The sequence below is a fragment of the Gallinula chloropus genome (assembly GCF_964237585.1).
Source record: "Gallinula chloropus genome assembly, chromosome: 19".
Taxonomy (NCBI): Eukaryota; Metazoa; Chordata; class Aves; order Gruiformes; family Rallidae; genus Gallinula; species Gallinula chloropus.
This window is the reverse complement of record NC_140104.1, coordinates 6,783,207-6,805,866: the sequence shown is the minus strand read 5'-3', so window position 1 is coordinate 6,805,866 and position 22,660 is coordinate 6,783,207. Positions and strand designations below refer to the sequence as shown.

Here is a 22,660-nt window from a genome sequence, read left to right as displayed (position 1 = left end):
ACCCCAAGTCTTTGAGTTTGACCGTCCAGCCCATTCCTTTTCCACTGAGTGCTCCATCCATCAAACCCACGTCTCTCCAATTTAGAGACAAGGATGTTGTGCAGGAGTGTCAGATGCTTTGCACAAACACAGGTAGGTGGCATCTGTCACTATTCCCTTATCCACCAACACTGTAACTCTCTCACAGAACACCACCAAATTTGTCAGGCATGATTTGCCCTTAGTGAAGCTGTCATGCATTGTGTCCATGCTTTCCATGTGCCTGAGCATAGTTCCCAGGAGGATCTGCTCCATGATCTTGCCTTTCATCCAGAGGTGAGACTGACTGCTCTGTAGTTTTCCAGCTCTTTCTTTTTTCCCTTTTTAAAACTGAGGCTGTGGTTCCCCTTTTCTAGGCAGTGGGAACTTCACCAGCCTGTCACAACTGATGATCACTGATGATCTGACAACTGTTTAATTATACAAACCATTTCATTAAGCAATTTTAAATGGGACCCAATCCTAATTTTGGCAGGTCCATCATTCCAATGTGCTGTGTATTCCACGTACTCCATATTCCACCTCAGTATATCCCACAAGTGCACATTGGCAAAACAACTCATTTCTGCCTTCCCAAAGCATCAGAGATGTCAACCATCAGGGATAAAGCAGCCAGACTCCACCATTATCTCTTACCTCACTTGCAGAGATGTGTGCCTTTATTCTTTTTCCCTTTTTACTGATTTGTCAAAAAGGAAGTCAGCATTTACTCAAAGGAATGGAGAAGTATGCACCTTTCTGTTTAATCCAGGAAAGCAAACCAGCAGATATTTCCTCTTGGCTCAGTTTGGTCCCAGGTTCTCCCTTTTTGGCCACACCTATGTCAGACCCAGCTAATTTCTGCCCCAGTGCAGGTGCTATAAAGGACTGGCTTGTTTCCAGTCCTGCCAGCTCTGCAGAGATGGCAGGTAAGATCAGTGCTTTTCAATCTTATATTTGTATTTGGCTGATTTGGTATTTCTGGTGTGGGTATGGGTGAGCCCAAGGAGATGAGGGGGCAGTGAAGACCACTAGGAACTGGTGGTCCCTTCATACTTCTCCCCCCACATGTGGAATATTTTGAGAAGTGAGGAAAGGCAACTTTTCTGCCTCAGGTAGAAATACCCTGCAAGGAATAAGCAGCCTTCATCCCTGTGAAGATGATGGTGGAATTTCCACAGATTGTAAATGTAAAATAACTGGCTCCACCGTGAGAAGTTCATAAGTTCTTCCAAATATTGTCTGTCTTTCCTGCTCTAAACAGTCAAAACATTGACTAAATTACTTAAAATATGCCTAATTGTAACTGTTTGGCTGAGGATCTCCTTTCAGGGCAGGCACTGTGCCCTTGCAGATGACACTGGTGAGAACAGGGGATGCACATTTCGAGTGTTAATGTGAAAAATAGAGACAAATTTCTGGGAGCATCAAAAAGACAAATAGAGGTGCTTGAAGGCTGGTGGTTCAAGTGCATCTTGATTTCCTCAGCCACAAGACAGAGGGACAGAGAGGGATGTGTGGGGTCTAATCTCCTTCACACCACCCACCTGAGAAGGACCCTCCTGAGCAGGACACCACCACAGTGCCCTCTGCCAGTGCTCCTTCCCCTTAGTCTAAAGCCTGGACTGTACTTGGCTCCCTCTCCAGCAGTTATTCAGTCCAGTTTGCTGAATGTCCCACACCAGTGTCCTGCTGATGCCTGCAGCTACAGCCCTCTCCAGCGAGTCCCATGTATGGGCCTGATCAGATGAGTGGTGGGTTCTATTCCTGGATCCTGAAAGAAATAGTCAAACCAAACCTGTTCTTCTCTTCTGATGCTTCAGTGAAGCCCTGCCTCTTCAGAAGGTATATGTTGCTCTTCTCTCTAGGCATCAACCCAAGAGTTACTCTCTTAGGATCCATCATCTCTCTCTGCTTAGTCGGGGCGATGGACTCCTCATTAAATAGTAAGTTTCTGTTTCTCCTTCAGCTGCTACTGAGCTTAAATGAGAGTGAGCCAAGATGCAGTCTGGGTTCCTAGATAGATATTGCTTCAATATAAATTTAAAATATCCTGCAGGTTGACCCACTAACAATGAAGTCAAGACCTAAGAAACTTGTCCAGGGAAATTCCCTATTTAACTGACAGGTCTTCCAATCACATGATCATAACTTTTTGATGGGGAAACTGGGTCAGAGCTCATATATTTGCTGCCTCCTGTGCATTTCAGTTCTCATGGGGAATAATAGCTCCAACAATCAGCATGAAAAATAACTCCAGAAGAGCCTCCCAAAGCCATCGGAGGCAATTCCATGAAGCAGATAATAAGCTGCTGCTCTACAGACCCTTCATGTCCTGTCACTTTTAGGACCTCAGCAACAGGGGGAAGCAGATGAGTAAGAGAAGCATAGATACAGGTGTGGAGGTAGCACCAACCCATGGTGGGAACTGCACCCAGCACACCCTGGCACCCAGTGATGCTGTGGGATATCTACCTCCTGGTGTACATCACAAAGTGTCCTCAATTTCTGCTTTCCATTTGTTGGCTTTTTTTTTTTTAGCAGAGGACTCAGAGGAGATCTCAGGGTCATCTCTTCTGAACATCATTAGTGAAGCTAAGGACTTGGTAGACCTGGCATATTTGAATGCCCGAAAAAGGTGAGTCCTTTTGGCACGAGGACCCAAAGGCTGTGAGGAAACAAGAGGAAATGTCTGTGTGTTTCTTCTGTTCCCCTATGCAGATTTGTTCAAAGCCTCTCTGGGGCCCTGGGCAACCTTGTGTAGCTCCAGGCCTGGAGGTTGGTGTCCCTGCCTGTGGCAGGGGGGTTGGAGCTCTATGATCCTTGGGGTCCCTTCCAACCCAGACCATTCTATGATTCTCTCCCTCTTGTAGCTGGAGACAGTCTTTTGCTCTGTTGGGCTGGATTCTGGTGTCTGTCCCCAGGGCCACCCTTCACCAGCTGCCACTATTGCCTCCTCCCCACAGGCACCTCTCTCTCAGGTGGTCACACACTGAGTCCTCTCCTAGCTGCTGAAGCTCTGCCCCTCTCCAGAAGGAGCACCGTCATGTGGCTGTGCAATGAGCACCCTGTGCAAGGCAAAACCCAGGATTGTTCCAAAGGGTTGGTTCCAAGCAGCAGGATGCTCTGGGGGGAGCAGCTCTCCACCTACACTACAGAATGTTTTTCGTTGTGTAAGAAAGAGCTGTGGGACCAGGAAGAGAAGCAACATGACCAAGGTTGTCTCTCTGGTCCCAGAACATATCTCATGGCACGCTAAATGTAAAATTTTATCCGACCACTAACTCATTTTTCCACTGATACAGCTTTTCCCAGGGTATAAAACAATGTATTGTGACAAGAACATAATGCAAACTTGAAACAGGGGATCACAATTACTTATTTACCAAAATCTTTCTGAGATGATGTGCAAAGCTGATGAGCAGCCAGCTTGTCTTCGGTGAGCAGAGCTGTCCCATCAAAGCACGCCCAGCCTAGCACTATGGAAGAGGTCTGATTGCAGAGAAGGCTCCTCAGGTGACTCTTTTATGCTTAGCTTAAAGAGAAAACTAGAGGAGAAGATCGCCAACCCAATGGATTTCCTGAAGCACCTAAAGGACCCAGTAGGAAAAACCAGATCTGCAGTCCGTGCTGCTGACTACTTGGAAACTACTTTGAGACTCCTCAAAACAAAGCTGCATTTGTCTGGGAAATGGAGATTCAACGTTACAGGTAATGGGGCTTAGACCAAAATGTCTTAGAAACAGCTAAAGGCAGCAAAAATGCCACAGCAGGAGTGTCAGAGAGCAGCTCTGCTGTGATCAAAGTACCTGGTGATAAAAGCCTTCCCCACAGCAGCCCTGTGTGAACAGACTTTAAGCATGCTGGGGGGTTGGACCCGATGATCTCTTGAGGTCCCTTCCAACCCCTATAATCCTGCGATGCTCAGAGGCAAACCAGACCACCTGGTGTTTTAATCATCACCTTTGGCAGTACCTGCCTCGTATCTTTGATGGTAAAAGCAGCCTAACAGTAAGTGGGATAAACCCAGGACAAGACACACTGAGTGCCAGGACACTGAGAGAGCAGAAGCCCACCTTCCACTCCTCATCCTTACTCCCACCTGCCCAGGTTGTACTGCATGGCCATGGGTTTGTGTCTGGGGTAAAACATTGCTGATGGGGATGCTCTCCATATTGCATGCCAACCCAGTTTCCCCAGCCCAGAGGTGAGAGCTGATCCACAGAAGGGTTTAGGCCCCAAATTAACAATTACATATCCACAGCTCTGACTCAGCTGGCTCGAATGCTGAGAAGGTAAAATGCAAGTGAGTAAGAGCAGATCTTATTTTGCATGGTTTCTCCTGCAGACCTGCTAGACAGCAAGCAGAAGGAGGTGATTTCCAGAGAAACAGGTTGTTACTATCAGATCCGTTCCATTAATTGCCCCAAGCGTGACACCTACAGGACCATCACTGGGGAGTGCAACAACAGGTAGGATTTGTGTGTGGGCAGGGAGAGGCTCAAGGCTGTACTTTGACCCAGGACAGATGGCTTAGTCATTTGTGTGACCTTTCAACAGGGCAGGACGAGTGAGATGCTTGTTCTAGTGGTGCCTGTGACAGATGTTCCATTTCTACCTATGCCTGGCAGGGAAAAAAGATGTCATTTCTTGAAAACTTCAGACTTGGGCCCATTGTCCTCCATGTGCTACTCTGGGGGAAGGAAAGGACTTCTTGGGGTGGGGGGAGTGGAACAGTTGAGGAAGGTAGATTTTGGGTCTGAGAGCCAGTCTCTCACTCAGCTTGAGGCTCCACTCTTCTCTACCATGGATAATATTAATTTCCCCAGGCTGGTTCATATGAAAATATTCAGCTATCCTCATACCTGTGTGGCTGCTGTTCTCATGTGTAGGGCCACCCTGGTCATTGGCTACGGTGCTGCTGTGGGACTGGTTTTGTGGGGAGCAGCAGTGCTACAGGTGGATATAAAGATATAAATGCTGAAGAAACTTAAGATAATGGCACCTTTTCTTAATGTCAGAGCTCATTTTCTCTGCAGTGATAGTCTGGGTATTATACACTTCTCTGTTTGCTGGCTGTCATGTCTGTAACCAGAGGGCTGGAAAATGTTGGTCTCTACAAGCCTGTTCAGTTCTGAAGTAATGCTGGTGGTTGCTTTTCCTCATGTGATGTTCCAGGAAGCATCCTTATCTGGGCTCCTCCAACCGTGCCTTTGCTCGCTGGCTCCCGGCAGTGTATGAAGACGGGGTGTCTGTTCCTAGAGGAGCAACTGAAGGAAAGCTGTACCATGGATTCCCACTCCCACTGGTGAGAGCTTTCTCTTGTCCAGGTGACAGTGGTGGGCGCTGCCCTCACTGTGCCCATCAGAGGTGGAGCAGTGGCAGCACAGAGAGTGTAAATGGCTGGATCCTTTCCTCTGATTTTGGGTGCTAATCTGAGGCTTGTTTTGCACAGCTGAGTGGAGGTTTGGGATGATGTTTTTTTGTTGGAGATGTGAACAAAAAGGTGGTGAATGCCTCCCTGAGATGGACAGTGTGAGGTGTGCAGAAGTGTGTCCCCTGAGGTTCGTTGCAGACACCACCACTGTGTGCTCAGATACACTGGGGTGTTTGTACAAACCATCAGGCTTGGCTGTTCCTCAGCCCTCTTCTTGACTTTCTGGATTTGTGCACAGACATCTTGTTAGCTGTAGAAAGCTTTCTGAGCTGGGCTTGGCTTGGATCAAGAGTGTGCTACTTACATCTATTTCAATAGAGCTGGGGCATGACATGGGTCTGGTTAGTGCCACAACCGACTCTTGTGAGCTTATCTAAGAGCATGTTGTGTGGGGTCTCAGAGTGGGTGTTGTGCTGACAGGTGAATTCAGGGGGTTAGAGACAGTCACACACGTCTTCATTTGGATCCTCTGCAGGTGAGGAAAGTGTCGAATGAAATTGCTCACACAGCCAATGAGAACATCACTCAGGATCAAGAGCTCTCGCACATCTTCATGCACTGGGGCCAGTGGGTCAACCATGACATAGACTTAGCCCCTGCCAGTGGGGCAGGAGCCAGCCCGGAGCTGCACTGTGAGACCAGCTGTGCCTTCAAGTCCCCTTGCTTCCCCATTAAGGTACACCAGCTTCCACTCCATCCCACGCTGTCTTGAGAGGCAGTAAAAACAAACAAACCCACGGGACGCTTCCCTGGGCTCTGCACATGTCTGTCTGCTCTAGTTCCCCCCGGACGACCCGCGGATGCTGAGGTCAAACACCTGCATGCCATTCATCCAGTCAGCCTCTGTGTGCAACCCCAGGACGTTCACTCGCGAGCAGATCAACGCCGTCACCTCCTTCATGGACGCCAGCACGGTGTACGGCAGCGAAGAGGCGGTGGCAAGGTTCTTAAGAAACCAGACAAGCCCCCTGGGGCTGCTGGCTGTGAACCAGGATTTCACTGATGCTGGGTTGGAATTGCTGCCCTTTGAGAACCAAACGAAAAGTGTTTGTACTCTCACCAACCAGAGCTTGAACATCCCCTGTTTCAAAGCAGGTAAGGTGCGTCTCTGGAGTAGTTTTCAGTAGCCCAGGGAGTCAAAAAGGATCGTTATGCTCAGGTACCCGATGCCTCTCTGTATTAGGATAAGGTGAGAAACAGGGGACCCTCTCCCAAATTAGAAAAAGAATAACAATCAAACAATAATTGTTTAATTAAACACTCAAACAGTATTTTCTTTTCATTTCCCACAAGAGTTACAGCAAATCACCCCCTCCCTTTCAAAAGCCTTTTCAAAGGTATGAGAAAGGCTTAAGACTTTAAGGCCTTCCTACCTAAAATTCACCATTCGGTTTTCAACTCAATCAACACTAGCTATTAAATGCTCTTAATCAATTTATTTAAGCCTGACTAGTTCAGGCACAACCTTAAAAAGATATTGTAAAGGTGAAGTTTGCAAAGTTTGTGTAAGAATACAGAGTGCTCCCACCACATGTTATTTTCTCTTTCTCTGCACACAAGAGCTCCTGGCTGAGGGAGGAGACACTCAGGACTTCTCTGAGAGGGTCTTGACTGCACCCCTCTGGCTTTCTCTCAGCATCTCAGCTGAAGGCACATTCACAGACCTCTCAGAGGTGTTTTTACGACTTGGGTGAAGGGAGACGAACTTTCCAAGCTAAATGTTCCCAGCACTGATCATATCCCTGAGGTGTGGCAGGAAAGGAAGGCAGACAGGGGATTTTTCACAAAATGAGACATTTACCCCTGCTTCCCAACCATGTCAATAGAGCTTACATTGCCAAAAGGCTCTTCTCCAATGATTCTGACTGATTAGGACAGAGAATGTGTTGTCCATGATGGAAAGAAGTATCTGACATGCATGATGATTGCTAGGAAGCTTGGCTGTCAGCACTACTGCCAGTGGCACTGACTAGCTGTTGTTACTCATCTGTCCTAAGACAAAACCCTGCTGCTGAAATAAAAAGCCATTCTCAAAATTCCTAAAATCTTTTAATCTGTAGGTGACAAGAGGGTGACTGAAAACCTGGGGCTTTCAGCACTGCACACCATCTTTCTGCGGGAACACAACCGTCTGGCCACAGAGCTGAGGAAACTGAATCCTCACTGGGAGGGAGAAAAGCTTTACCAGGAGAGTCGGAAGATTGTAGTTGCCATAAACCAGGTACACATCACCCCTTGCCCTTTGTCTTCTGCATACTCAGGAATGGGGTTTTTCCTCCAGGAAAAGGAGGAGACCCCTGCTTTGTAGATCTAGTGGAGTAATCTGTGGGAGTCAAAAATTGTAAGGATGGGCCACCTGAGACAGCATGGGCATCCAGAGCTGCTTGGTTATTTTTTTTCTTAAACAATTTATGAATTATTTAGTATATTAAATAAATTTCATCAATTATGCCAAACTCATCCCATTGCTACAGCTCTGTTGTTTCTGAAGGTCTTAAAGCCCTCTGTACAGAGGGTTCATGTTCCTGCTCTGCACTTGGCTTTGACAGCATTTCTGCTGACAACTGGCTCTGCCATTGTGCCTTTTTAGATCATAACATACAGAGACTACCTGCCACTCCTGCTTGCAGAGGAGACCAGCAAGTGGATCCCTCCGTACCGTGGCTACAAGAAGAAAGTGGATCCGACAGTCTCCAACGTTTTTTCCCTGGCTTTCCGATTTGGCCACACCTCAGTGCAGCCTTACGTAGCCCGTCTGGATGACAGCTTCCAGCCTTTGGGTTCCCTGTCCCACGTCCCCCTGCATTTGACCTTCTGTGCCACGTGGAGGATTGTAATGGAAGGTAAGAACGTGGGGCAGCCAGCAGGCCTGGTGTGGTCCTGAAGCAGACAATGGTGGAGGTCAGCTGGTAAAGACATGTGAGCCTAGACCCCCCCCCCAAACTGCTTTATCTCCATCTGTTTCACTGGCCTCACACGAGTTACAGTGCTGTTTGGTTTGGAAGGCACTCGTGACCTGGCTGGGTGCTCTGCTGAGTGTGGGGCAGCAGGACAGTCCTGCAGAATTGTCACCAAACTCAGCCCAACGCTGGTGCTGAGTTGTGCTGGGGCAAAGGAGCCCTGCCAAAAACTGTCCCCTGTTACACTCCTACCACCGAACATGATGGAGCCCCAGCTCCCCCAGAAGCAGCCCCACTGGGGAAGGATTCAGCATCACACATTCCCCTGCTTTTCCATTGCACGGCTTTCAGTGTTGTCTTCCTCAGTTCATTGCACAATACTGATGTCTTCAGGGTGTGAATGCAGTTAATTAACCAGAACAAGCAACAATTAAACCTCCTTCCCAGGTTGCTGTACACCCCTGAGCTCAGCAAGACCCAGCAGTGAGAACATTGCACATCCACCCAAAGAGTGCTGCTGCCCCTCATGCTCTTCCAGGAGTTATGAGCCAAATGTCAGGCAACCAAAAATTAGGCCAGTCTAAGCTGTTATACCCCCTGTAATTAGCAGGCCTTGCCAGAGAGGGATGTGCCCGGTGTAATTACTTCCCAGCAGTGGACATATCTCCATGACCCTAAAGGAGTTATGGGATCCTGCTTGGGATCCCACTCTTCTGCAGCTGGTGTGTGCAGATGACATCTTTCTGAGGAAGACAAATGTCATTTTCAAACTGAGTTATCTAATTAATTACAGAAAACATAGGAAAATACCCACATGTACCAAATTTTCTTGTGTTTTACTAATACTATTGTCTTAATGGCTATCAGAAAGATGGTTAAACAGACATCCATTGATTCTAGCATTATATTTAATGTTTTAATATCTATTTTTTGACTATTATCCAATTATAAACAAAATCCACTGCAAAACCTAACCCTTGGGCAGAATGCTGTGTATCAGTACATGCTGGGGACTAGCAGGCTGAGGGTCCAGGTGGCCAACAAGTGGGTTTAGGGCTGCAGAAGGGAAGGTTGAAGGATGGAGATGATGTATACAGGTATGTACATATGCACTAGTATATGGTGAAAAGGAACTACAGGGCTAGGTGAGCCTCTCACAGCCCAGTGCAGAAAAGACACTGTGCTCTGTTTCAGCTGCACAGAATGGACCATCAGTGATGGAACCTGGTACAAACAAACCCTTCTCCTGATTTGCAATGAACACAGGTGGCATTGACCCTCTGATCCGGGGCATGGTGGTCGATCATGCAAAACTGGCCAAACAGAACCAGCTGCTTGTGGAGGAGCTCCAGAACCGCCTCTTTGAACAGACAGCAGTCATGGGGCTGGATCTAGCAGCCCTGAACATGCAACGGGGAAGGGACCATGGCCTTCCAGGTAAGGACACACAAGGCCACACATCCTATAAATAATGCTTTAAAAAAAAATAAACAAATCTGCTGTTTAGTAATGGTTCTATGTAGGTACTAAGTTTTTCCATGCCAGTGGGATGAAACAGTACCTTAATTTGAGTATAAAGGATGGATAGACAGTCAAGCTCAGGGAAGAAAAGGTCTCTGTATTATAAAGACCATATAAAGGCTGGGAAAGCAAAGATGATAGTTGGAATAGCATAATAACGAGGGGTAGAAACAGTGGTGTAATGCACAGAGAGAGCACATGAGGTACAGGAGGTACAGATGCAAGTAACTGAGTTCAGCTTTCACAGGGGCTAAACACACCATCTGTGCTTTGTTCTTTGCCAGTCGACTGCTTGTTTTGTGTCTTCAGACAGCCCAGAGCTCAGAGCAGAAGTGCCTTGCACCCACAGTGACCATTGCCTCCGCGTGCTGGGGAACGGGTGCTCGTGGGTTAAACACAGCCAAAAGCTGCTCTTTTTCAGGACTTTGCTCCTAGAAATTTTGCCTCCCAAAACTGCAAAGGCTGGTGTGTTCTCCCTCAGCACCAGCCTGAGCTTGCTGGATGCAATGACCATGTGAAAAATCAACCCAAATTGTCAGTGTAGTGTGTGCATATGAAAGGACTTCAGAAACCATGACTGTCTGGACAGGGATGTCTTCCAGATCCTTCAATGCCATGAGAAGAAGCAGATATTGCTCACAGGCCTAGTTTAGCTCCTGAAGCCTAGCTGGGCAGATGGTGGGGAAGACACAGGCCTGATGACTTGCTGCTCCTGCTCTTGCAGGTTACAATGCCTGGAGGGGCTTCTGCGGCCTCTCCCAGCCTCAAACTCTAGAGGAATTCTCTGAGGTGCTGGGCAATCCTGACCTGGCCAAGAAGTTCATGGAGCTGTATGGGACACCGAACAACATTGACCTGTGGATCGGGGCAGTGGCAGAGCCCTTTATTCCCAAGGGCAGAGTGGGACCCCTCCTGGCCTGCCTCATTGGCACCCAGTTCAGGAACCTGCGTGATGGTGACAGGTAGGCAGCTCTGAGAGCAAACCTCCCCCAGGGTGTTTATAATGGGGAGAAAAGCTGACGTGTCATGCAAGGCATTAATCCAGCCCATCTCCAGCACACCAGTGTGTGCTCCCAGCAAGGATCATGCCTTGATTTTAGCCCAGTTGTGAAAGAACTCTGTTTTGCAGCCCATTCCTTCAGACCCCTGTGGCTGAGGAGCATCAGCTCCAGGCCATGGGTGATCTGCAGTAGTCTCTGCCTGAGGTGACATTTGCTCTCAGGGTACTGAGGATGACTCACTGTGTCCCAGCAGCCCAGTGCTGCTGCATGGAAAGGACAGGCTCTCTGCACTGGCAGATGAGTGCCAGCATGCAGACCTGGACAAATCCTGGGGACACCTCGTTCCTAAGGGGTGTGCCAGCTGCCTGGTGAATCAAGGGGGACCTGAGCAGAGACATACCTTGACCAGATTCCCATCTTGGCCAGCAACAAGCACCAAGTGCCTTCAAGGAGACTACATGCTGCTTCTGACAATGTCATTGCAGATTCTGGTGGGAGCAACGGGGAGTTTTCACTTTGGAGCAGCTGGATGCACTGAGAAGAGTCTCACTGCCAACAGTGATCTGTGACAACACCCGTATCAAAAAGATACCCAGGGATGTGTTCAGGTTCAACAGTTATCCTGAGAACTTCACTGACTGCCATGAGATTGACAAGCTTGACCTCTCACCTTGGAAGGAAAAGCCTAAGAAAGGCAGAAAAGGTAAGCAGGTGTCTGAGGTCTGTAAGAATAAAAATGTCCTACAAGGTCAGACTCTCCTGTGCCTAAAGGAATAAAATAATTTAAGGTCAGCACAGTGGCTCTGCCCCCAGAAGCCCTTGACCTTCCATCCAGTCTCACTCAGACACTGGAGGCAGACATGCTCCTAGCCCAGTCTGCTTGCGATCCATTGCCTTCATCATTCCTTAGTAGCCTGCCTCTTCCTTTTCATCTAGATGGGAAATCCCTGAATATCCAGTCTGTTCTGGTCCTTGTGCATGTGTCCTTTTCTAAGAACCAGGACAACTGGAGTCTTTCTTCACAGGAAGAGTGTCCGTGAAGAAATAAATCAGAACTAGGCAACCTGCTCAGAATTATTCCTTTGCTGCCCCAAACCCCTGCTCTCCCCTTGCCTCCCCTCAAGTTTTAAAGCACTTAAAGGTGTAACTGGAGTTGTTTTGACTCTGCATGGCCTGACTCATCAGTAGTTTAATATGCAGTCAGAGATGATGTGTCACATCGTGAAAGACAGTAAAAGTGTCCTCGTGGGTGACATGAGGAACTAGCTGTGTCCTCCTGCTGATGTAACTTTGGCACAGGCTGTCTCAGCTGTAAATAAAGTCAGGACAACAGAGACTTGCAGAAGACAGCTACAGCCTGAGTGGAGCAGAAGGGATTGTATTTTCCTTTCTGGTAACCCATTTATAGATGAGCACAGTACCTGGTGATCATCTACCCTGTCCTTCTGCAAGGCACAGACCACAGAGCATCCCCAGGCTGTTCCTGTGCTGCATTGTTAGCTGTGTGGGAGACAGACACTGAGGTACATTTGCACTTGACATAAAAGCTCAGCTATGGTGACTTCATGGCCTTCTTCAGCAGCAGAGTGCAGCTGATACTCACCTTTTCCCTAAACAATAGAGGCTTCCAGATTGCTTTTACTAACTGAGTCACTGAAACTTGCTGAGCTGCTTCCTGTGGCTCCTCTACCACTGCGCTGGGAGGAAACTGAAACTGAACTGTGTTTGCATAACCCAGAGTTTGTGAAATCCCAGGATGTTAAAAAGCAGCTGCTAAAAATGTAACATCTTCAAGTGCCAAAAAGTTGCCCCAAAAGCCCTTGTCCAAAGGGGTCTCTGATGTTAGGTACCCTTTGCCAAGGCTGGGTGGTGCCTCGGAGGACAGGGATACAGGGGTGACCTGCTACTCAGTTTCCTATTCCCCACTGACTATTTTAAGCTATGGAGTCAAATAAAAAGATGGGGAGAAATATTATGTCCTGGCCTCTCAGTAACTCTTTCTGCTTCGTTGACAGCTTCTCATCCTGCTCATCCAGCCAGCGTTGAAAACTCCTCCCAGTGAGACCCAGCTGCTCCTGGGAAACTCCTGCCCCTACATCATGCTCAGCCGACTGCTGGGAACTGAACCTGGGCACATGATTTCCTGGAGAGGAACTCAGGACTGTTACTCCTCCTTTATTTGTGATGCTGGGATTTTTGTGTCACTTCTTTTTAAAAGCTTCCAGCAGTACAAGTCACCAGACAGAAGGATAATGGCATTTTCTGTTCAGAGGTGTGTGAGCTGTGTGTAGGTGCTGGATGCTTTATGATTCTCTAAAGGGACAATACTTCCCCTACTAAACAGGTGTCAGATCTGGAATTCAGTGTGCTTGCATTTCAAAATCAAATCCCTTATCCTTTGTACCTGCTCAGAAATCAGCAAGTTGATGTAAACATCTCAAAAGCTTTTCTTACCTCCTCCTGTTCTGCACAAAAGCATAAACTGGTTAGTCTGAGAGCAGTGAGATGTCAGCCTTTGAAGGCAGTGGAGGATCACAGCTGCATCTTGAAGCCTAGAGATACCTTTTTATTTAAATCCTATAGAGAATATGTGTGTATCTGGGTGTGCTGGACATTAATAAAATACATTGTAGGCATTCATCTACCTTTGCCATTGATTCTGGTATGTCAAATGTGTCCAGAACATTCTTTGGCTATGGTTCATAGCTAAATATATCAGCATAAAAAACCCAAAGCATAAACTGGCTGATATGGAAACCACAAGCATCAAGGCTCCAAATTAATTGGCTGGCTGGGCTGACTATATTAAGTCAATAAATACCAAACATGTAAAAAACTTAATATGTTTTCATCTCTTCTTGGCCCAACTGGGAAGGAAAGAGGGGACTGGGAAGAAGAAGGTGTCAGCCTAAGGTAAAGCTGCAAGTGAAGCTTCTGGGTGGAGTAGGTGTCCTCTGATGAGGACAAAGGGAAGAGATGCTTGGTAAAATTCCTGCAACTGCAGCACCAGCATGTGTGCTTTCCCATGGAGGGGGGATGCTGGCAGGACCTGCCCATGCCAGCCCCCTGCCCTGTGCTGCCCATCCGTTAAGGACCACAGGAGACCCACAGGGGCTCACAAGGGAGCTTGGGGACTGTGCTGCTCCTTGAGCCCTCAGCAGGGAGAGGCTGTGGTGACCCTGAGCAGAAGGTGGCAAGACACCATCCTCTGACACACAGAAGACAGGACAAAGCCAGGCAGCATCCAGAAATCAGGAGTGGCATCTCCCAGAGTATATTTGCAATGAAAAAGTATGGGTTGTGTTAAAAATCAGGAGCTCATCAGGGCATGGCCAGGATGTGGAGCAACACATCCCTGCTGTCTGCCCCTGGATCCTGAGCCCCCAGGTAACGCTCCCCTCACACTTTCCAGATATGCCCAAGCACTGAAAGATAAATCATGCTTTGCTTAAAACAAGGGCTAAGAGAAGCAGAGAAGCCACCAACCCCTGCAGACACACATTAGGTCTTTGATTCCCCTCTCCCAAAGCTGCCTTCACCTTCTTGGGGCAGCATCCCGAGTCCAGCCCGTGAAGAGAGGCAGGAAATGGTGCTTTCTCCTGCATGTGCTTCCAGGGGGACTTGGCAGCCAGTTTCCCTGGCAGGATGGCCAAGGGGTTGGGGATAAATGCCTCCACCTTGTTGGTTTGGAATAGGAAAAGTCGACTATAAGCTGCTCACAGGAAGGGTCTAGAACTGCCTGAGGTCCAGCTGGACAGAGGTTCTTAGGGTAAGGCTTACAAAGAAATGCCCCTACCCACTGTGTGTCTGTCCATGCAGGCAGCACAGCTCCCTGGAAGGACCATGGCAACCGTTTCACCACCTCCACGTGCAGGCTTCTCCTCCTCTGTGCATGTTTTGCCTGTCTCTGGTGTGTCCAGGCTGCAGTCCATGGTTGTCTCTGCTGCCAAACCTTCCCGTGGTTGCCATGCCCTGCCCTTCACCTGCTGCACACACAGCTGGAGCTGGAAGGTAGGAGTGCTAATGGGAAGCCCCATTGGTCATTCCTGATATTCCCTGGTAGGCGGTGAGCATGGACTCACGGACCTGCTCAGTGAGCTTGGGAACATCGTCCGGGCCCAGGCCGAGGGTCTCCACTTCTGGCAGGACCTGGATGATGCTTTTCCCTGGAAAAGAGCAGGACAGGAGGGTCAGAGTGGAAGAAGGAGATCATAGTGCAGAAGACCAAGAGAAGGTACAGCAGAGGGGTCCATGCTGACCAAGGAACGAGAGAGAAATGAAGGGAAATGCCTCTTTCACACACTAGCAGTGGTGTGACGAGCCAGCCACATCCCAGCCACACACAGCAAAAACACAAACCAGGCTTTTCCCAGCCACAGAGACCACGAAGCTTATAAACACAGAACCAGGTGAAGCTCTCCCCTGGGCTAGTCCCCAAATGCATCCAATGCAACGATTCATATGGAATAAATTTCCTGGGTGGAAAGACCTCAGGGTCCTGATCACAGTAAAGAGAATGAGATGTCTGCAGTACAACAGCCTGGCTGTGCCCTGGTCTACAGAACTGAATTCAGCAGAGCCTTTCCCTCCAGAAATATGCTCTGGGAGGAGAGAAACCGTGCCTGTGAGTTCCTGTTTGGCTGAGGTGTGTCGTACTCCTCTTGGGAAGCACCTGACTGACTGGTGCAAACAGGAATAATATACTGGGGAGCTGTCATCATGTTCTTCTGCTCTTGCACCCAGAGCCCTCATTCTGGCCAGCAGAGACAAGATGCTGCCTGCACAGACACCCACCTGAGGCTCTGGGGAGCGTCTGGGTTGTTTTCTAACTTCCTTGCATGTCTTTACACGTGTGCTGGATCTCATTAGATCCAGAAGTGTGGCTGGCAGAGCCATGCAGGGCAGGCAAAACACAGGTGGAGAGAAAAGCATCCCAACGGAAGAGGGCTTGCACCCTGTCTGCACATCCTGCATCCCAAACCAGGCCTGGCATCTCCAGGAGTCTGCTCTGCTTCACTTGGCCCTGCAGAAAAAGCTGTCGTGGCTGTGCTGAAACTGTAGCTCTGCTTGGGCATCACAGACCCCCTCCCAGAAGGCACCAGCCTTGCTCTGTGACTGGTGGTGTGCACACACTGGAGCTGGGCTTTCCAGAGGCTCCTCTGGACCAGCTGCATCTCCAGCATCACCCCAGCAAACCTTGTGGGTGGGAAAAGCAGGGAGGTAGAGGCAAAGTAGTGAAGTTCTCCAGCAGTGAAGGTCCTACCTCTTTCACAGCCTTTGGGAAAAGGGTTTGGAGGTCAGCTAACCACAGGCTTCCCGGGGATTATTATAAAGGCAGATGTTCTTATAAAGGCAGATGTTATTATAAAGGCAGATGTTATTATAAAGGCAGATGTTATTATAAAGGCAGATGTTCGTGCAACTGCAAAGAGCCTTTCCTAAAAAGCTGGGGGAGGTTGTAGAATCTCCTTCCCTGGAATTACTCCAAATTCAGCTGGACAAGGCACAGAGCAAACTCATCTTTCTTTGGCATTGGCCTTGCTTAAAGCAAAAGGTCCAGCAGCTCCAGAGATCCCTCCCCCCTGCCTTATTCCCAGGGAACCACTCTATCTTGGTTGCCTAACTGAGCAGGAAGGTGATGGGGAGGAAATGGGCTGTTACAGAGAGAGAGTGACCACAGCTGACACCCCTGCTTATGTTCCTATCCCCTCCCCCCTGTCGGGGGCTTCCAGTACCAAAAGGCTTTTCAACAGAGACCCAGACAGACCCAGGTGAAAGATGAATAGAAACAGACAATGCAGTGATTAACATCTGCACCTCCCTCTCCCAGCTGCCTGCCTGCATGGGAATGACTACACCCAGGGACAAACAATGGGAGGAATGAGGATTTCAGATACAAAATGCTCCCTTAGGAAAGAGCAGAGCTGGCCTGGGGGAAGGGGGAGGTGGCAGAAACTCCTTTTGGAGTGGGCATCAGGAAAGGAACAGGAGGAAAAGGATGGGATACTTTTCTCTCTTAGACTCTGAAGCATTTTTTTTCTCACCATTTTTCCTTCTGGAACCCAGGACTATTGTAATTTTTTTCCCCATAAAATTTATCAGTGACTGGCATAAATTTTAGTCACCACAAACGGATGAAACACAGGAAGAACAGGGTCATGGGAGGAGACACCCTCTCAGCATGACTTCTGCTGAGAGTTCCGTGTTTGCTTTTGCTCCCCAACTTTCCATACACCTGCAGAGCTGAGGAAACCATGGTGTGGCTGGGGCAGACCCTGCCCCAGGACTCCACTGCTCCTCAGGGTTCCTCAGGCATTGGACAAACTGTGAGAACTCCAAAAGCGATGCCTGAGTTCTCCTCCCTCAAGAAGACAGACACTGGCTGCTCTCTCCATACTGCACGTGATCATCTGCTCACCCACCTCTTGGCTCCCTCCAAGGAGCCAACACACCAACACCCAGCCTGCTCTTTGCCCCAGGTGATCCTTACCTGGTGTAAACCTCTTCTTCTTCTGGTCGTAGAAGTTGCAGTAGGAAGAGATCACGGCAGGAATAATGGGGACCTGGAGGGGAGGCAGCCTACAGTGAACCCACAGATTTCCCTGTTCAGCCCCTAGAAAGGCAGCTGGTGTTCTGAGGTGAGTCCTGCACCTGGCTGACAATTATCCCAGTCAACTTCCTGGCAGCCACTTGGAGGGACATTTACATCCTTTCACTGTGTCACCCGGTGTTCTCCCTGCTGGAGTTTGCATTTTCATCCCTGTATTTAGGCCAGCAACGCAGAGGTTGCCAAATTAGCGTGTTCAGTTAAGCAGAAACTACCCCCAGGCAGATCCAGGGCTGCTTGTCAAGGTCTCTCCAGTATTTTTCCCCAGGCTGAGTCATGAAGGTTTTCACCTGTCCCAGAAACAATCCCTTCCTGTGGCACCTGCTGGGTCCCTGCTGGGTTTCTGGATACGTGCTCAATCCAAAGGGAAGCTGGGGACCAGGATCCACAGCCCTGGATGTGGTGGACCACAGTAGGCAAACATACCCCAAGGGGCAGTGGGAAGGTGATTCTCACCTGAGCTTTCACAGCCAGCTGGAAGGCTCCACGTTTGAAGGGCAACATGGAGCCGCTGTGGTTGCGAGTTCCTTCAGGGAAGACCAAGACACAGATCTGCAGGAGAGAGAAGACACTGAGATGGAGGGACCTCTAGTTGCTGTTCCAAGCCACTGCACAGGCATACTCCCCTGAGACTGATCTGCCTGCTCCTGACCATGCACACACCCACTTCCTCCACTCTTAAGCACTTCATAAACACACTGATCCCACCACAGATGCTCTTTCCCTGTCCTGCTCAGTGCTCAGCCCAGAGACAAAGATCCCTTTCCAGCCATGTCAAGGCTCACGTTTTCCAGTGGCTTCTCCCCAAAGACTTCTCCCCACTCACGTTTTCTTTGTGCAGGGACTGTGCCACCTCTGTCAAGGTGGTGATAGACTCTTCCTTCTTCTTGCGGTCGATGAAGATGAGCCCTGAGAACCAGCAAGCGATGCCAAACGTGCCCATGTAGAGGATTTCCTTCTTCGCCACAGGCACGCAGCGGTTGGGTAATATGTCCATCATCACTGGAAGGGTCCAACAAGGACAGAAGAAGTTGTCATCTGCACTGAGATTTCCTGCAGGCTTCAGGCTACAGCCCCCTGGTCTGGGAGATGCTGTGCCTGCAGCGCTTCTCCAGCTTCGTGGGACCAGAAACATGTTGGGAAAGAGATCCTGGGTGTCTCTAGACCAACCACCCACCTCGAGGGGGACTATTACTGGTACTGAAGGAGACCAGCTATGGCACAGTTGTGGTCAGCTGGCACTCTCAGTCCCATTCTCTTGGAAAGGATGAAGCCCATTTAGCTTCAAAATACCAATTGGGCTCTAATACCCTGAAGATCAGCCCTGGCTTGGGGCTGGCTGGCAATGGACTATGTAACAGTTACTCCTGTCCCTCTGGCCTGTGGTACTTGGGATTTCATCCTCCCCTCCCATACAGATAGTCGGGGCCAGGAGCAGGAGGCAGGACCACCACATACCCATAATGTCAAGGGAGTTCTGGTGATTCAACACGAGGACGAAGGGTCTCTTAGTCTTGAGGTTCTCCTTACCCTTCACCACAATCTTGATCCCAAAGATATATTTGAGTGGCATGAGTGACATGCGCAAAAACCTGGAAAAGGGGAGCAAAAACAAGCCAAAGAGACGCCGGAATTGGGTAAAGGAACCAAACCCTGGTCTTCCAAACCATCTCACAGATGGCTCCAGCAGAGTCGTTTCCTCCTCTGCACTCCTAGGTTTGACCTGTGACTTTGCAAAGAGCAACTAGTCTGTCTCTTCAGCCCATCACTTCCTTAGAGGAGACAAACACACTTGGTAGGTTTCTTCCAGCCAGGTTAGGGCACTGGCCTAGCAACTCTGGCTACAGCAATTCTGTGGATCAAGCAAATATTAGATAATGCCCAAATCCATGGCGCACCAGTTTGTACCCTACCTCCCTGTCCCCCCTCACTGAACCAGGAATGCAGGGCTGCCATAGGCATACCATGCACCTAACTGCACTCCTGCTGTGGGGAGAGAGGTGGTACTGTCTCTGCCTGACATCAGCCAGCAATGCTGGTAGCCAGATTTTAACAAATACTGAGAAAATAAAGAAAAAAAAATAAAATTCAGGCAGAAAAGTCAAGAACTGAAGAAATTTTTTTAATTGAATGACATTCTCAATTAAAAGACACGAGCTCCCACTGTGGCACATGACAATGAAGTGGTCAACCCTGCCTCTGCAGCACTTGAGGAGGCTACAAGCACTGTGCTGAGTCAGCCTCTAGCCCCCACTCAACCCCCCACCCCAAGTTACTGCTGCTCACCTCACCAGGGATAGACAGCAAGGGATCTGTCTGGCTCAGAGACTGCCAGACCTGGGGATGCCCAGCTGGGATTGCAGTGATGGGGACATCAGTGACAACATGGGTACCTGCACTGTGCCAGTGACCACCCGTGTCTGTTTGGGTGGGCACTGCCTGGGAACAGGGTTGAGGAAGGGAAGGGCAGCTGCAGAGGCTTTCTCAACACAGCATAGGAAGAGAGCAACGTGGAGGAGGGAAATGCAGCTCTGAAGACCACACAGAAGTTTACTAAACAAAAGCCAACTACTTCACCTGTGGGACGCATCCAGTCTGTTGGCATCACCTGGTTTGTCAAATTGCTGTCACCTTTCCCACTGTTTCCTTCCATCCTCCATCACTCTTTCTATCCACTCAAAACCAGCACTGAAACCCACATCCCTTCTCCCAGCTGCAGAGCCTGGACACAGCTAATTCCTCCCTGCTACAGCCCAACTCCCAGGAACCTTCAAGAGAGAGTGCAAGCTGACTATCCCACACCCAGAGCAGAAGGAAGACACGGGCAACTTACTTCAAGTTCTCCACACTACGTCCGCGGGGGATACTGATCACAATAACCAGGATACTTAGGGTGGAGAGCCACAGCTTGTAGAAGGTCATCTTGCAGAAGTATCTGAATGAAGGATTCACCTGGTAAAGGACTAGGAAAGCGATGAACAGGAAAGTAAAGGGGTAGTGAAGCAGCAAAAGCTCCATCCTTCCAGCCCGGAGTTAAGCAGTAAGTGAGTCACCAGCACCCGATGTTGCGTAGCAGAGTTGGGATTCTCTGGATCAGCTACACGTGGGTGGTGCAACGCTGGAATAAGATTTGGGAGTGATGCTGCAGAAATGCTTGGAGCTAAACTAACTGTGGAAAGCCTGTTTATCAAGGATTTCCAGCAGAGCTGTGTGTAGGAGCTGGCTGGCAAGCAGGGGCAAACACGCAATAGTAAGCATGCCTGTGTGCAGGGTGTGTGTAGCTCTGGGCTGGTAGAGCAATGACTGGTTGGAGGGACAGTTCAGGGGGGGCTTTGGGTGGAGGGACCCAGAGAACTGCCAAGAAAATCTGTAATGGGAGGGAGTGGGATGTGAGGGACAGCAGCATCAGGCTGTCCCAGCCCCTGTGCAAGCACTGAGTGGGGAATCAGCATCTAAATCAGGAAAACACCAGTATAACCTGGGAGTGCTCCAGCTGCATTTCCACTCCTAAAACCACTGCATGGAAAAGGTCGTTGTGACAAGTGCAATGACCAGGCTGAGAGACAAAAGCTTCGTGTTCCATCTTCCACTCTGCTCAAGCAGCTGTCCCTGAAAAGGGGTGCCAGGGTTGTATTCCAGCCAGAACTGACAGCAGCACATTCCCAAAAGGGAATGGGGAGGTCTGAGGACCCCTAAAATCACATCGACTGCCGCTTGCACCCTACAGAACACGAGCACAGGAGAATGGACAAGTCACTGCTGCAAATACTTTCATGGAGGCTGCAAGGAAAGTGTGTTCCTGCAGTGTGCAGCACACCCCAAACAGGTAGGGATCTGCAGCAAGCTGGTGACACCCAAAGGAAGACAACAACCCTACACCACAGCTGAACCACAGGAACATGCAACCCTGAACCCGAGGGGAAGGCAGGAATCTGTCTCCAGCACGAGTGGTGGGCTGCACATGGTCAGAACTAACCATAACCAGAGAAGGACCCACACAAAGAGATTTACAAGTCTGAGGAACTGTGAGACTCTGAGCACTGCCAGCTGGTGGGAGGAGAGCTTCTCCATGGCACAGCCAAAGTGAGGAGTAGCCAGCATGGGCTGGCATCGCCCATCTGAGCCGTGCAGGAAGGGAACTGCACACTGGGAGCGCTGAGGCCAGCCATGCTCCCAAGGAGACACGGGATACACGAGTGTGAAGCTACGCTGATGGTTACTTGGGGCTTGCAACAGCTGGTAAGGATCTCTGACGAGCATTGGTAAGGCAAGGACGTAAAGAGGTAATAAGATGGGTGTCATTCCCAGCTCACCACAGAGGGACACTCATTTCAGAGCCAACAAAACACCTCAGCTCTGAACCCACAGACACCAAAATCTTCAGCTGTTGCAAGGATCCCCAGCACCCAGAGCCACCCTTTCGACAGCCGCCAGGTCTTGCCCAACCTGTGAGGTGTTTTCAGAAACTGGAGCTCCAATGAAGCTCCCAGTTTCCAGACCAAGTGTTTCCATGCTCAGGTGACTCCCTTTTGCCCCTGGGTCTTTACACCCTTTTCAGAGCCTGGCACGATTTAAGTGAATCTTAGATAGGGCGAGGAGGGACTTGCTCCTATCACCAGCTTTCATCATGCAGCCTAAATGACTCTCCCACTCATCACCTCTGCTAAGCCAAGTATTGGCCAGAAGAGAGAGGTGGAGGTAGGGAAGGTGATCTAATCTAATGGGAAAAGGCTTAGAAAATTGAAGTCTTCACAGTAAGACAAGGAAAGCTCAGAAGGGAAGGGACTGCTGTCAGCACAGCGATGAGAGACCAGAGCTGCCTAAGTTAAAGATCAGGATTGACTTGTGAATGAGAAAGTAATGATTTCAGGATGAGGAAAGAGGACTGGATTCTCAAGTGGGAGCAATTCCCACTGGAAAGTGCTGGCACAAGTAGCTCCACTGGAACAGAGCAAAGGACTGCTCAGTGCCAAGGACCACATTAGCCTCCCAGTCTTCTAAAGGAGAACACTACTAAAAGGAACTCAACTAGTGCACACAGTTACTACTGAGTTAAGTAAAGGCATTAACATTGATATTAAAAATGACAGAGGGATTCCAGGGTAAATTTGTGAGACACAGATCATCAAGACTGAGGAAGCAGTATTAATCATGCTCCAGCTGCTGCTCCGTGGTG

General features: G+C 49.3%; 2 protein-coding genes across 2 annotated transcripts; one reads left to right on the top strand and one right to left on the bottom strand.

Moving 5' to 3' along the window:
- Nucleotides 1-1,945: 1,945 nt before the first annotated feature.
- Nucleotides 1,946-12,939, top strand: LOC311199032 (myeloperoxidase-like; the record flags this gene model as incomplete). The annotated part of the gene is made up of 13 exons (XM_084273077.1): nucleotides 1,946-1,964; nucleotides 2,560-2,656; nucleotides 3,554-3,729; nucleotides 4,367-4,490; nucleotides 5,197-5,326; nucleotides 5,931-6,131; nucleotides 6,235-6,550; nucleotides 7,516-7,676; nucleotides 8,046-8,298; nucleotides 9,622-9,792; nucleotides 10,601-10,838; nucleotides 11,363-11,580; nucleotides 12,893-12,939. The coding sequence occupies 13 exons, from the start codon at nucleotides 1,946-1,948 to the stop codon at nucleotides 12,937-12,939; spliced, it is 2,151 nt and encodes a 716-aa protein (XP_084129203.1).
- A 1,958-nt stretch (nucleotides 12,940-14,897) lies between these two features.
- AGPAT1 (1-acylglycerol-3-phosphate O-acyltransferase 1) lies at nucleotides 14,898-20,505 on the bottom strand (the record flags this gene model as incomplete). Its single annotated transcript, XM_084272963.1, has 6 exons — nucleotides 20,318-20,505; nucleotides 18,943-19,076; nucleotides 18,311-18,486; nucleotides 17,941-18,036; nucleotides 17,368-17,440; nucleotides 14,898-15,043 (listed from the first exon to the last, which is right to left on the bottom strand). The coding sequence occupies exons 1-6, from the start codon at nucleotides 20,500-20,502 to the stop codon at nucleotides 14,898-14,900; spliced, it is 810 nt and encodes a 269-aa protein (XP_084129089.1). The 5' UTR covers nucleotides 20,503-20,505.
- Between the last annotated feature and the right edge of the window lie 2,155 nt (nucleotides 20,506-22,660).